At 42.7% G+C, this 13,286-nt stretch overlaps 1 protein-coding gene across 2 annotated transcripts in view; it reads left to right on the top strand.

Annotated features, from left to right (window-relative positions):
- Positions 1–4,032: 4,032 nt before the first annotated feature.
- Positions 4,033–13,286, top strand: part of TIPARP (TCDD inducible poly(ADP-ribose) polymerase) — a 28,417-nt gene continuing 19,163 nt past the window's right edge. The window contains exons 1-2 of one of the 2 annotated variants that reach the window (XM_045197211.3): positions 4,033–4,314; positions 7,279–8,237. In XM_045197211.3, coding sequence (XP_045053146.2) covers positions 7,321–8,237 — 917 coding nt within the window. In that variant the 5' untranslated portion in view covers positions 4,033–4,314; positions 7,279–7,320. The remainder of the gene's footprint in view (positions 4,315–7,278; positions 8,238–13,286) is intronic. The other variant, XM_024563005.4, reaches the window with a different exon arrangement.

Here is a 13,286-nt window from a genome sequence, read left to right on the forward strand (position 1 = left end):
CTGGCAACCAATATTTAAGGGACAGTTATCTGCCTCAGTACTCCTAATAAGTGATGATACATAGACAAGGTACAGAATGTTGGTAAAACTCCTATTCAGGAAAGGAGAAATGGGAAACACGGTCTCTGTCCATAGAAATCTCAAATCCTACTGGATAATTATAGCAAGGAATCCATGCAATTGGTCTGTCAGTTTCTGTTTCTGTTTTGTAGGAAGATCTTTCTAGTCCATTGACTTCCAGGGGTCACATCTGAGGTGGCCATTGTGAAGAATACATTTTTGGAGCATTAAAACTTCAGCAGTTTGGGAGGGAAGGAATGTGGCAGGCAGAAAACTTGGAAAGAAAAGAGCATTAATCCCTTCCACTGAGAATGTACTTTCTTCCAAGGAACCACAGTGGTGTGGATGCGGGTAGACTCTGTACACGGGGACAAGTTCTTCCAGTATTTTTACCTGCACGTTCTCAGACAGTCCGGCGCATCAGTCTTTTCAGCACTTAACCTTTCGTGGCTCAGGCACTCCAAGACAAAAAAAAAAAAAAAAAAAAAAGGCCCAAATGAAAGAACAGATCAAAGCTCCAGAAAAAATACAACTAAGCGAGGAAGAGATAGCCAACCTATCAGATGCACAGTTCAAAACACTGGTAATCAAGAAGCTCACAGAATTGGTTGAATTTGGTCACAAATTAGATGAAAAAATGAAGGCTATGCTGAGTGAAATAAAGGAAATACAGGGAACCAACAGTGACAGGAAGGAAACTGGGACTCAAGTCAACAGTGTGGACCAGAGGGAAGAAAGAAACATTCAACCAGAAAAGAATGAAGAAACAAGAATTCAAAAAAATGAGAAGAGGCTTAGGAACCTCCAGGACATCTTTAAATGTTCCAACATCCTAATCATAGGGGTACCAGAAGGAGAAGAGAAAGAACAACAAATTCAAAAGTTATTTGAACAAATAATGAAGGAGAACTTTCCCAATCTGGCAAAGGAAATAGACTTCCAGGAAGTCCAGGAAGCTCAGAGACTACCAAAGAAGTCGGACCCAAGGAGGAACACACCAAGGTACATCATAATTACATTACCCAAGATTAAAGATAAGGAGAGAATCTTAAAAGCCAAGAGAAAAGGAGACAGTTACCTACAAAGGAGTTCCCATAGGACTATCAGCTGATTTCTCAAAAGAGACCTTGCAGGCAAAAAGGGGCTGGAAAGAAGTATTCCAAGTCATGAAAGGCAAGGACCTACATTCAAGATTACTCTATCCAGCAAAGCTATCACTTAGAATAGAAGGGCAGATAAAATGCTTCTCAGATAAGGTCAAGTTAAAGGAGTTCATCATCACAAAGCCCTTATTATATGAAATGTTAAAGGGATTTATCTAAGAAAAAGAAGATAAAAAATATGAACAGTAAAAATGACAGCAAACTCACAGTTATTAACAACCACACCTAAAACAAAAACAAAAGCAAACTAAGCAAACAGACAACTAGAACAGGAAAGAATCACAGAAATGGAGATCACATGGAGGGTTATCAATAGGAGAGTGGGAGGGGGAGAAAGGGGGGATAGGTACAGAGAATAAGTAGCATAAATGGTAGGTAGAAAACAGACAGGGGGAGGTTAAGAATAGTATAGGAAATGTAGAAGCCAAAGAACTTATAAGTATGACCCATGGACATGAACTAAAGGGGGGAATGTAGGTGGGAGGGGGTGTGCAGGGCGGAGGGGAATAGAGGGGGGGAAATGGGACAACTAATAGCATAATCAATAAAATATATTATTAAAAAAACCCCAAAACTTCAGCAGTTTGAAGAGACTAAATCCAAGAGTGGTGAGTGAGCCTGGTGCCCTTTTACCTTCTGAGGCAATCAGCATTCTGAAAACAATAGTGGAGAGGTTGCAAAGTTCCCAAGAGGAGTGAGTGGGAAGTGGGGGGAAATACTGATTTGAGGATCCAAGAAGGAAAGATTTTGCGTTGGAATTCCAAAGAGCTACACCCTGGAAGTAACTTTTAATTAACCCCTGATTGGATTGTCCTTAATCAAAATGGCCCCCAGGAACCGCACCTCCCAATATTCATGGCCTTGTGCCATGGAATCTGTTGTTGGTTGTGTGACTTGCTTTGGCCAGGGACACATTAGGAAGCAAAGGCTTGCACACTATGGCTTGTCTTCTTGGAATGCTCCCTCTTGGAACCTTGGAATTCCCATGCTGTGAGGAAGCCCAAGTTAGCCACATTGAAAAGCCATGTAGAGGAAAATCAGGGAATCTAGCCAACAGCCAGGACAGAGGCCCAAGACATAAGACCCTGGTTGAGCCGGGCTCCAGCCACCTGAACCACGCCAACTGAGGCCCAAGACATCATGGGACAGATGTGCGTCATGCACTTCAGCCTGGCTAAATTCTTGAGCCAGAGAATCTGGAATCTTGGGCAAATAAAAGTTGTTTTAAGTCATTAAGTTTTGAGGTGGTTGGTACACAGCAATAAATAACTGAAACGCTACTAAAAGATAAAGAATGTATACCAAATAATCTAATTGTCGGGAAAAATACAATTTAAAATACTTAATCCAAAGGAAAGCATGAAAAGACATAAAACAGAACAGAAAAGATAAATAAAAGCAAACAGCAAAATCAATTTAAACTCAGATACTTGCTTCTAGGCAATTCCATGTAGGAATGAGCAGGCGTAGATGAAGGTCTTGTCTCAGTACAGTTTTTATGCTTCAAAATTCTTGTCTTTTCTTTATTAGCCTCTGTATCCTGTCCATATCATTTCCACCTCAGTTTAATTGACTCAGTTTGAAATAAGCCTGCTGGGGAAATACTCCTTTTAATCTGCTCTTTGCTAAATAGATTTAGAAGAGTTCAGTGGTCTCCAATCTGGTTTAGAAGACTTTAAGAAACACTTGGAACCATTTATCTATTACTACCACCTCTCAGCTCTATTTTGATAGGATTCCATGTCTGATAAGGTAATAGTTGACTTTTCACCCCAGAAAATCCCCAAATTATGGAATAAACCAGTTTATATTACAGGCCACAAGCAGAGAGCATCTCTGCAAAATGCATTTTGTTCTCTCTCTGCCAGCTGTTGCGAATAAAACCATACTTAACTTTCTTTTATTTTGATCAGGGACTCGCCACCTCCCCCGCCCATAGTTAGTGATTATTTGAACTTCACCTTTTCTTCCTGTACCACTGGACAGCTACTCAACATATGGAGTTACCCTAAAGGCATTTTACAATCCAGGAAATATAGCAAATTCGCACGGGCCGTGTATTTTAGAGGTAAGTGGTGTTCTGCATGTTTCATGGTGGGTTTGGGGACTGATCAGGGCTGTAGCCTAAGCCTAGCACGCGCCTGCCACGCAGTAGGCGCTCAACAAGTATTGAGTCAATAAATCACTACGATGTCTGTGGGCTTTAAAACATATCTATAAAAAAATAAATAAAACATATCTATGAGCGCTTTTATCCTCAGAACCCCAAAGCTAGGTTTCCCCTGAAAGAGGGATGCCTGCGATCGCATAGGGATAGCCGCCGGGTCTGCCCGTACGGTACGGGGCGGGCGACCCCGTCTGGCCGCAGGGGCGATAGCAGCCGTTTGCCTCCCCTTGGGGATTCGCGGCTTCAGGGACGGGAGGCGTCTTGTGAGGAGGCAAATAAACAAAGCCAACCGCACAGAAACGGGTCGTTCCGTTTCACATCCTCCTTCGGGTGCCTGGGTTTTCTCGGAACAAAGTGACCCTCCAGCTACCCGCAGGCAGGTGGAGCCCGCCCCACGGGAAGAGCAGCTCTCTTCCTCCCAGCCGCGCGCTTCCCGAGGCGCGTAGACGAGGACCCTCCGGTCACCAGCTGGCCCACGAGAGGACACGCCCCCCCGGGAGCGCGCGGCCGCCGCGCGCCTCCTCGCGAGCGCGCACGCGGGGCGGGTTTCTTTCCCCGCACCCAGTGAGCGCCCGGCCCCCTCACCCCACCCCGCACCCCGCGGCCCAGGCTCCACCTCCGCGGCCGGGCTGTGGAGCGCGAGCGACCGGAAGCCACTTTAAAGCAGAGCTCGAGGTGACAGGCGAGCGATCGGCGTCGGCAGTGCGGTCGCGGCTTTCTGCGCTCGCGGCGGCGGAATGGCCCGAGTGCCGTTCCCGGCGTCCCCAGCCTGCGACCCCTAGAGAGTCGAGCCTGCCCTCCGCGCCGACCCACCCCTGTGCGGACGCTGCCCGCGCACCGGCAGCGCCGCGACTCGGCTCCTGGGCTCGGTTCTCTCGGGCTGCCCGTTCAGGTACAGGGCTCCGGGGGAGCTCAGAGGAGCCGGTGAGGGACCCCGGCGGGGCCGGCGGGTGAGGAGGGGGGCGCCGGGCTCGCTGCGACTCTCGCGGGTCTAGATCGGTACTTAGGTTGTGCTTTTCTGCACCGAGTTCACTCGGATCCCTTCAAGATCGGGATGTGATTGGTTTACACTTCTTAGCGACTCAGGGCCTCCGGCAGGTGTACACACCGGAGCAGGGCGCGGAGGGGTTTCGTCGGGGTCGCCCGCGCCTCTGCCCTCTCCCCCAGTCCGGAGCGGGCGCGGGGCAGCGGCTGCGCGGCCTCCCCCGCGCCCCCACGGGAGCCCTTCGCAGACCCAGAGGGGCCCGGGCGCCGGGAGAGCCTCCCGGCCGCCCCGCGCTCCGGCTGCAGCCCAGAAGTTTGCAGGCTGTTCTCAGATGAACTTTGAAGGCGCAGTCTTCGCCTTCCTCCCGGAGGAGCGCCGGCCGCGTCTCCCTGGCGCGCCGCCGCGCTGCTCTGCGACCCTGCGCGACTCGCAGGGCTGTCCCCTCAGGAGGGTGGGCGGCGGGGTGAAGGGCGGGCTGCGGAGGGCGCCGTGCGGGGTTGCTGGGGCGCAGGGGAGCCGGGCGGGAGGCGCGCGCCGGGAGGAGGCTGGACGGAGGGTTTGCGGAGCGCCGCGGCGCCGGCGGGGCGGGATGCTCGCGACTCCCGGGCCGGAGCGGCCGAGCCCGGCGGCGCCTGCGGCCGCGCAGCGCCCCGTCGGCGCGGAGCCGCGCTCTCCGCCGCGGCCCGCGGGAGGCGCCGCTCGCCCCGGGGCTCCGCGCCCGGGAGTCGGGCGGCGCTGGGCCTTCGGCAGAGTCCGGAGGTGGGAGCGTGCCCCCGGCCGGCAGTGGGGGGTGGGGCGTTGGGCGGGGCGCCCCCGGCGGGGACCCCGGGAAGTATCCTTCCAGTCGCTCGTGTTTGTTATGCAAACTAATTGAGGAACTAGGTGCTGTTGACTTCCCCACTCCCACCGCTCCTTCAGTCCTCTGCCTCTTCCTCCGGTTCATTTCCGAACGAAGCCGAAGGGCAGTAATGGGAAAAGTTCTAGCGTGCGTGCGTCCGAAGGATGGGGTTAGGGGCTGCTTGGCCTTGACGGGGTGTGATGGGCGTGGTTAGTGTGTGCGTGCGTGGAGGGTGGCACCGGGCGGTGTGGTGCAGTGGGGAGGGAATACCACAGTCTGTGCCAATTGTGCCTGGAGGCGAGAGCAGTGAATTATGAATAATAACGCCTGGCTTGGCCGCTTTCCAGTTGATTTATGTCTTCTGTCAAGTCCCTCCTTCGTGAAGCTTTCCATAACAATGGCAGCTCACGCTGAACTCTTTTTTTTTTCCTCCTACCTTTTCCTTTTGTGCTTACCAAGGGGGCTAATACCTTGTGGTTTTGTGTTTTCTTTTTCTGAGTTTGAGCATTATGCGGTTTTCACACGTTGATTCAAGTATCTCTCCAATTAGATGTTTAATATTCGTTTTTCTGGGCACTCAATTTTATTATTTCGTTTTATTGTTGACCCATTAAAAAAGTAACATCACGTGGCACTTAATAAGGCTCTTTTTCTTCATTAATTCAACCAAAAAAATATCATAGGGTATTCAGTGTTTGCATTGTGCTAGACACTGTAATGGGCACCTGGGATGCGTACTTGTTGAAGTCGTGGCCCTCGCAGCAAATATCTTTTCAGTATATTGGACGAGAGGGAAAGGGATTAATTGCCTAATTGCCCATCGCCAGTCCTTTCCTGCCTGGCACAGTGTTCGGTAAATATTTTCAGAATTAGTTGAGTGCTAGGTTATGGAGGAGGTACCATTTGTCATTTTACAGAGTTTCCTTAGATACTGCTTTATATTTTGTTCACCATTTGTCATTTTACGAAATTTTCTTTGCTTTATATTTTGTTCCTTTTTTTCCCAAGGGGTCTGATTCATTGAAGAAAGCACTTTTACTCTCTTTCAGTAGTTCATAAGGAATCTGAAATGTGGTTTGTGTTTTATATTCTTGTGTTATTTTCTACAATATGCCTTCATTTGCCTTTAAAAATGCATATGTGTAACTTTTCTGAAGACAAGGACAAGGAGGCTCTTTCTGCATTATGAAGTTGTGTTTGGTTTCTAAAACAGTGTTGCTTATGTAGCTTCTGTTGCTAAACAAGTCCTGGAATTTGTCCTCCAGCAGTGGTAATGTTTTGGGGATTGCAAAGGTAGACTCTTAACATCTTTGGGGAATATATTGGAATTTCTGAATACAGCAGGTTGTCATAAATGTCATTTTCACGTATGAACTTAACTCTAGTTTATAACAATTAGCGTATGGTAAAACTGGTTTGGTTATAGTGGTTTCCCTAAAGTCACGAATGACCTCAAGTAAGGACTTATCTGAACAGAAAGGATTTAACAGGCTCCTGGCTTTCTCCTATATAACATTTTAATTGAGAGCCTCTGTTTCCTGAGTGCTCACGCCCCAGATTCACTCACTATTTAACTTAGTTCACTCTTCATTTGATGAACTTTTTTTTTTTTTACAAAGAAACAGTTTTTGTCACCTCATGAAAAAGGTGATACATAAACAACTGTGAAGAGAACCACAAAGCAGTGAAGATGTGGGTTCCCTGCTGTCATCCTTAGACGAACTTATTTCAACCCCTCACCCCAACTCCACCCTAGACTTACAGTAAAAATTTATACCCCAGCAGAATTACAAATCGATGTGTATTAAGTCCACAAGTGAATTTCAAGAGCCTATTGAAAAATAGTCTCTTTTACCTTTACCTGCTGTAGGCTTTTGAATAGCCTTGGCTGCTTTGGAGCGTTGATTTCTCAGTAAAATTTAAAATTGACCTGTAAAGATGGAATAATGTAAGAGAAGTGATTTCGGGGGACTTGGTCATAGACCAAAACAAAACATTTTGGTGAGTGAATGGGATCCAGTTGTTGTCAGGTTGTAAATGATCATCTTCTTTCCTTTCCTGGTAGGATTTTTTAGACTCCGAGGAGCAGTTGGAGCTAATCCACATCATGGAAATGGAAACCACCGAACCTGAGCCAGACTGTGTAGTGCAGCCTCCCTCTCCTCCTGATGACTTTTCATGCCCAGTGAGACTCTCTGACAAGATCACTCCATTGAAGACTTGTTTTAAGAAAAAGGATCAGAAGAGATTGGGAACTGGAACCTTGAGGTCTTTGAGGCCAATATTAAACACTTTGCTAGAATCTGGATCACTTGATGGGGTTTTTAGATCTAGAAACCAGAATGCAGATGAAAGCGGCTTGCATGAACCTATGGTGAAAAAAACCCTGGAAATCAATCCATCGTGTTCGCCAGCAGAAAATAACATGTCTGTCCTGATTCCTGAGGGGACAAGTGTCAGGGACCAAATACCAGAAGCTCGTCCTTCCACTGATGCTCCAGAACAAGTGGTTCCAATCCAGGATCACAGCTTTTCACCAGAAACCATCAGTGGGACAGTGGCAGATTCTACAGGAGGGCACTTCCAGACTGCCCTTTTACACCCAGTTTCAAGTGATGTTCCTATTAGTCCTGACTGCATAGACAAAGTCGTGGATTATGCCCCAGGGGTTTTCCAAGACAACAGTTATACAATCCAGTACATTCTGGACACCAGTGATAAGTTGAGTACTGAGCTCTTTCAGGACAAAAGTGAGGAGGCTTCCCTTGACCTTGTTTTTGAGCTGGTGAACCAGTTACAGTACCACACTCACCAAGAGAATGAAATTGAAATTTGCATGGACTTTTTGCAAGGCATATGTATTTATGGCAGGGATTGTTTGAAGCACCACACGGTCTTGCCCTATCACTGGCAGATCAAGAGGACAACTACCCAAAAGTGGCAAAGTGTATCCAATGATTCCCAGGAGCACTTGGAAAGATTTTACTGTAATCCAGAGAATGATAGGATGAGAATGAAGTATGGGTATGTACTTACAACTTCTTTAAAGCTGTTGTTGAATACCATAGAAAAGATAAAGAGGTTAAAAGCTGATTAGTAGGCTGATTTCCTTTAGTAGTAACCTAATGGGTTTTATTCTTTTTTTTCCACTGCCATTTTTCTGGCTGTGTGCTATACTGATTTTTCATGGTGGTTGAATGCAAGCTATTTACCTATGCAGACAAGGAAGTTTTTTATGATTTGAAAAATTCAAACGTCCCTCTGTACAATGTATATATGACTGGGAAGTTACATATACATTGACTGGTAAATCAAATACAATTTTAATCACATGGAAGAACTTGATTCTGAAAGAAAATCCATGGTGAATCTTATAAATAATGAATACCTAATATATCTAATTCTAAAGTTTTGCAAATTGAGTAACTTATTTTTAAAAGAAAATAGTATTGTTTGGAGATTTTTGTGGCCCTCTTAATTTTGAATGGTACAACAGTCTTCTTGTGAATGACTCAAAAGTTCCTCCCAAACTTGCGAATCATGCCCAAACATGTTAAATATTTGTTTTAGGTTTCCTTAAAGCTTTTTACCATTACGTTAATTATTCTATTTATCTTATAGGTGAAATAAATTGTTCAACAATTGAGGGTATTTTCTTAAACCTGAAAGGGTCTTTTAACAATGAATGAAAGGAAGGTTTATGTTAAGTTAATAGGTATACTTATAATTTACATTAAAAAGTTAACCCTCATTATTTTTGTATCCAAGACATGTATATAAATAATTCAGTTCTTTTAGTATGGATGTCCAAGCAATATTCACTATGATAGGATAGGGAGCTGAGGTTTCCACATCTGAATTTCCCTTTAATTGAACTTAAAATGAAGAAAATGATAATTGCCACATAGGAAATTGCTAGTGCAAAAATGGCTGTATAATAATATTAAGCTTTATATTTCTAAGTTGCTTCTCCTGTAGTATAAAAGGAGTTATAATGTGTGATATTAATAGTTATTTGTATGTGACCAAGAGTAAGTAATAAAATTACTTGGGGGGAGAAGAGCACTTTAATCCATTTTTCCTGATTTGGGAGATCATGAGTGTGTCCTGACTGCTTCACAGATAATAAATGACTTGATGGGTATAGGACTGAGAGGCATGGCCCATAGGGAGGAAAACTACCCCAAGTTACCTAATGCAGAAGTCCAGGAGAAAAACTTCCTTAAGATACATCTTTGTTCACGGAAAACTTGGGTTACTCTCTTCAGGTGTTTAGACAGTCAACAAATGGTGGCAGTAACCATTTCCAAGTTGTTTAATTCTTTTAGTCTTGATGTTCACCTTCTGTGTTCTAATATAGTGCCAAAACATTATTGGCATTGTGGAAATCTGGTCCTTTTTCTTATCTTCTCTGTTCCCATTTAGTATTAGGTAAGTGGTTTCTTTTTAATATTTCAATATTTCAGTTATATAGTACACAGATCTGTGTCTTTTTAGCAACTCAATTGTGAGACTAAACTGTGCATCTTCTAAGATTCAAAGGGACATCTAAAGGGATATATGGAACAAGGAGAGAAACAATATAAGGCCCAAGTTTGAAGGCATTATTATTTAGAAGACTCTTTGGGTTAAAAGTAAGATTATATATAAGAAAGAATGGGATTTTCCTGATCATAAGTGTATTATCTTGATAATAGAATGCATCCAAGATTCTTTCTTGTTTGAGTAGTGAAATTCTTACATCCTGTAATAAAACTATGTACTTTTAACATTTTTTAAGCCAGCATTGGAAGACAATGATGTTTTCCATTCTCTTAAAAATCCTTTTAATAAGGAATTGTCCTAAATCTCTGTTGCCCATGAGCTAGCAATTCTAATTGGTCAAGGGTAATTAATTTTATATACTCTCAAATCCTTCCATCTCCAGATTGCAAAACTGCAGAATAGTAGCCTCCCACTTCACTCCTATGAAGCACGTTTTCTGTCTGTTTGAATTGGCCAGGATTATTGTCCAACACATTATGTTCTATTACCATGAGCAAGCCAAGATGGGTATTTTGATTGAGCAAATTCAGGAACTCTTAGGTCAGCGGCATATTGGGTATTTTGTCCTTTGGTAAAATTACTTTGCTGAAGAATAGATATATTGTTGGATCAGTTACAAAGAAGTTGCAGTGAATGCTTGATTTCCAAATCAGTTTTACATAATAAGTAATGTTTATTTTGACACTTGAGAAGAAGGTATGATTGAATTATTGTTATTGCTGGTGATACATTGTTAATGGTAGTGAAATTGTCCTACCCTGACAAAAATAGCAAAGTACTAAGTTAATTACTAGGAAAGTGCAGGTTCTCCTTGGAAATGTTATAATATTGTAGATAGCTAGGTGTCAAAAATTAGGCTTTTGGGAAGTTGACCTGTGGTCATTGCAACCTGGTTTTCCTTGTATTCCAAAGCGATGTTGTGTTTCCTGGCAACAAGATGCAGATAACGGCATGTTGGGCCTTGCTGAGAGATTCACAAACAAGCTGGAGCAGCCCAGGTTCACATGGTTACCACATTATTTGGCTAAAGCTATTAATCTCTGTGGTCAGGCCTGTAAAGCTGGTCTATCTGTTCAGATTGCACATAACCAGGAAGTGTGTGTTCAGCTGTGTATATGTCCACGTTAGACCCAGCAGTCGTTGGATCCAGGAATAATGAATGACAGTTGTTTATCCCACTTGTGTTCAGTATTTTATATGACTTGATAAATCATAATTACATACTACATCCATAATACTTCATTGTGTGAAACTTGGGGAAAGTTCATAGTTCTGGGTGTACTGTGCAGATAAAATTCTTTGTTTTGCAAATGTAGATTTAACATCTAAATTAATCCAAATTAGATTTGCAGGGTTTGTTATTCTCAAGAATGAAATTGGAAAGGAAGTTGAGTTAGAAAAGTTCACAAGTCCCTTCCACCTCTTCACTCAAGATGCTTAGATACTAAAAACACATTTAAAAAAGAATTTCATTCTGGCCGGTGTAGCTCAGTTACGGTTAGAGCATCGTCCTGTATGCTGGAAAGGCTGGGAATTGAACCAGTTGTGGGTTCAATCCCTGGTCAGACACACACGGGCATGTACAGGAAGGCGATCAATTGATGTTTCTCCCCCTTCCTCTTTAAAAGCAATGAAAAGATGTCCTTGGATAGGATTAAAAAATATTTTTTAAAAAGAATTTCAATAATAATAAGTGCTTTTTTTGTTCATTATAATGAAATTATTTTAATTCTTTTCCAATTTTGCCTTCACCCCAAATTATGATATAATCCCACTTTTCCACCACACTCTGCTTTTGTACATCTGCAGATGTTCATTGCCAACATCAACTGGAAACTAGTTGTATGTATGAACTCCCTGTATTTACATGCCGATGCTTCTTTTGCACACGGGATGGGCTTTGGAGAATTTCCAAATTCCAAATACGAAGTTAAGAAAACAACATTGAATGTTATGTTTTCAATTAAGGAAACATAGTGTCTGACAGTTCAGACACTCATCCTTTTTAGAAAATAATACTAAATGGCAGGTCTAAGCAGTTTTAAAAGAGCCTCACTAAATGTACAATACTGTTGTGGATAATTGAAATTGTGGAGGATGTGCAAATCTTCCATTAGCAACTAAGATCGCCATTGGTTTTCACATTCCATCCATTTTAAAGTGTGCCGGAAGTCCTGTAGTTATTATCGACCATAAAGAAGAGGCACTCTGCAAACTTTAATTTGGAGCTAATCTGTAGGTGAAAAATATGACCAGTGATTATTCTAATTCTGATTTTTTTGAAAGAATGTAGGAGGGTGAAGTAGAAAGTTGCAAACCCCAACTCCAGGGTTAATTTTTCTCAGAACGGTATTCTTTTTCTTCTCTTTTGGAATTAAAGCATATTGAGAGAAAAAAGGGAGTTTTACTTGATATAGCTTACATTTAAGAGGGTTGTCATAGTCTTAGTTTTGAATGATTTGAATTGCCAGTTGCTCTTAGAACTTTTTTTTAAAATCTGTCCAAAGGATAATATCATTAGATGACGTCGCAGGAACTCTGTGAAAGAAGACAGAAGTGTTGCATATTGATGATAACAAAGAGCATATGCTGTTCTTTTATGTGACTTGCAGAGTAGATTATCTAAAATGGAGCAAGCTCCTGACTGAACTCTACTGGAATTGTTAAATTAGCCAAGTTAGCTCTGGCCTGTACAGCTGTGATGATGTATGAACTAACTCATTATGTGTTATTGGTAACACTGGAGAGATGAGAACAGCTGAAACTTACTATGACTTGTGACTTTTTGGTATTTCTTGAATATACACAGCTGGAGGAGTTTGAATTTATTTTTAAAAATTTCTGCCTAAGAGAACTCCATAAGCAATAACTGTATTTGAAATGACTTTCAAAATGTGTGCCTTATGCTTTAGAATAAAGCAATCCAATGAATTATTTTTTTGTACCTCTTTAATGCTATTTACATATGAAATAAAACTAATTGGCTTCTTTCTATGCTAATCCAGAGGAGTTACTGGGTCTATAGAGCTATCATGGGAATCAATAGCAATCATTCATTTCTTATCTGGTTTTTTATCAATAAGCAGATTAGACTTTTTGAAGCAGCTGTCACCTGGTTTCAGGTTGAGGTCAGTCTGTTCCTAATGTATTTATGGTCATGAAAATGAACTTCACAAAAAGCAAAGACATTTGGAGGAAATACTTATAAGGTTATCTGGCAGTCCCTCAAAATATATCATATGTTATGCGTTTTATTATTGAATGGACTCTAAAGCTTTTACTTTTTATTGTAAGTAAACAGGAAAAAGTAAGTAATTAAAAAGTCAGTGATTCTTAGTTTTGTATTGGGTTTGACAGATATTTCTAAAAGGTGAAGCAGTATGTAGCCCATATAAACCTTGACCACTCAAGGAATGCTACTAAAATCCAGCCATTTGAGATTGTAAAGTGTTTTTCTATGGACTGTCTTACTTCTTTCTCCATGATTTGAGACCACAAGCTTCTGCATCCTTTTTGTCTGATGATAAT

The sequence above is a fragment of the Desmodus rotundus genome, chromosome 2, assembly GCF_022682495.2.
Source record: "Desmodus rotundus isolate HL8 chromosome 2, HLdesRot8A.1, whole genome shotgun sequence".
Classification (NCBI taxonomy): domain Eukaryota; kingdom Metazoa; phylum Chordata; class Mammalia; order Chiroptera; family Phyllostomidae; genus Desmodus; species Desmodus rotundus.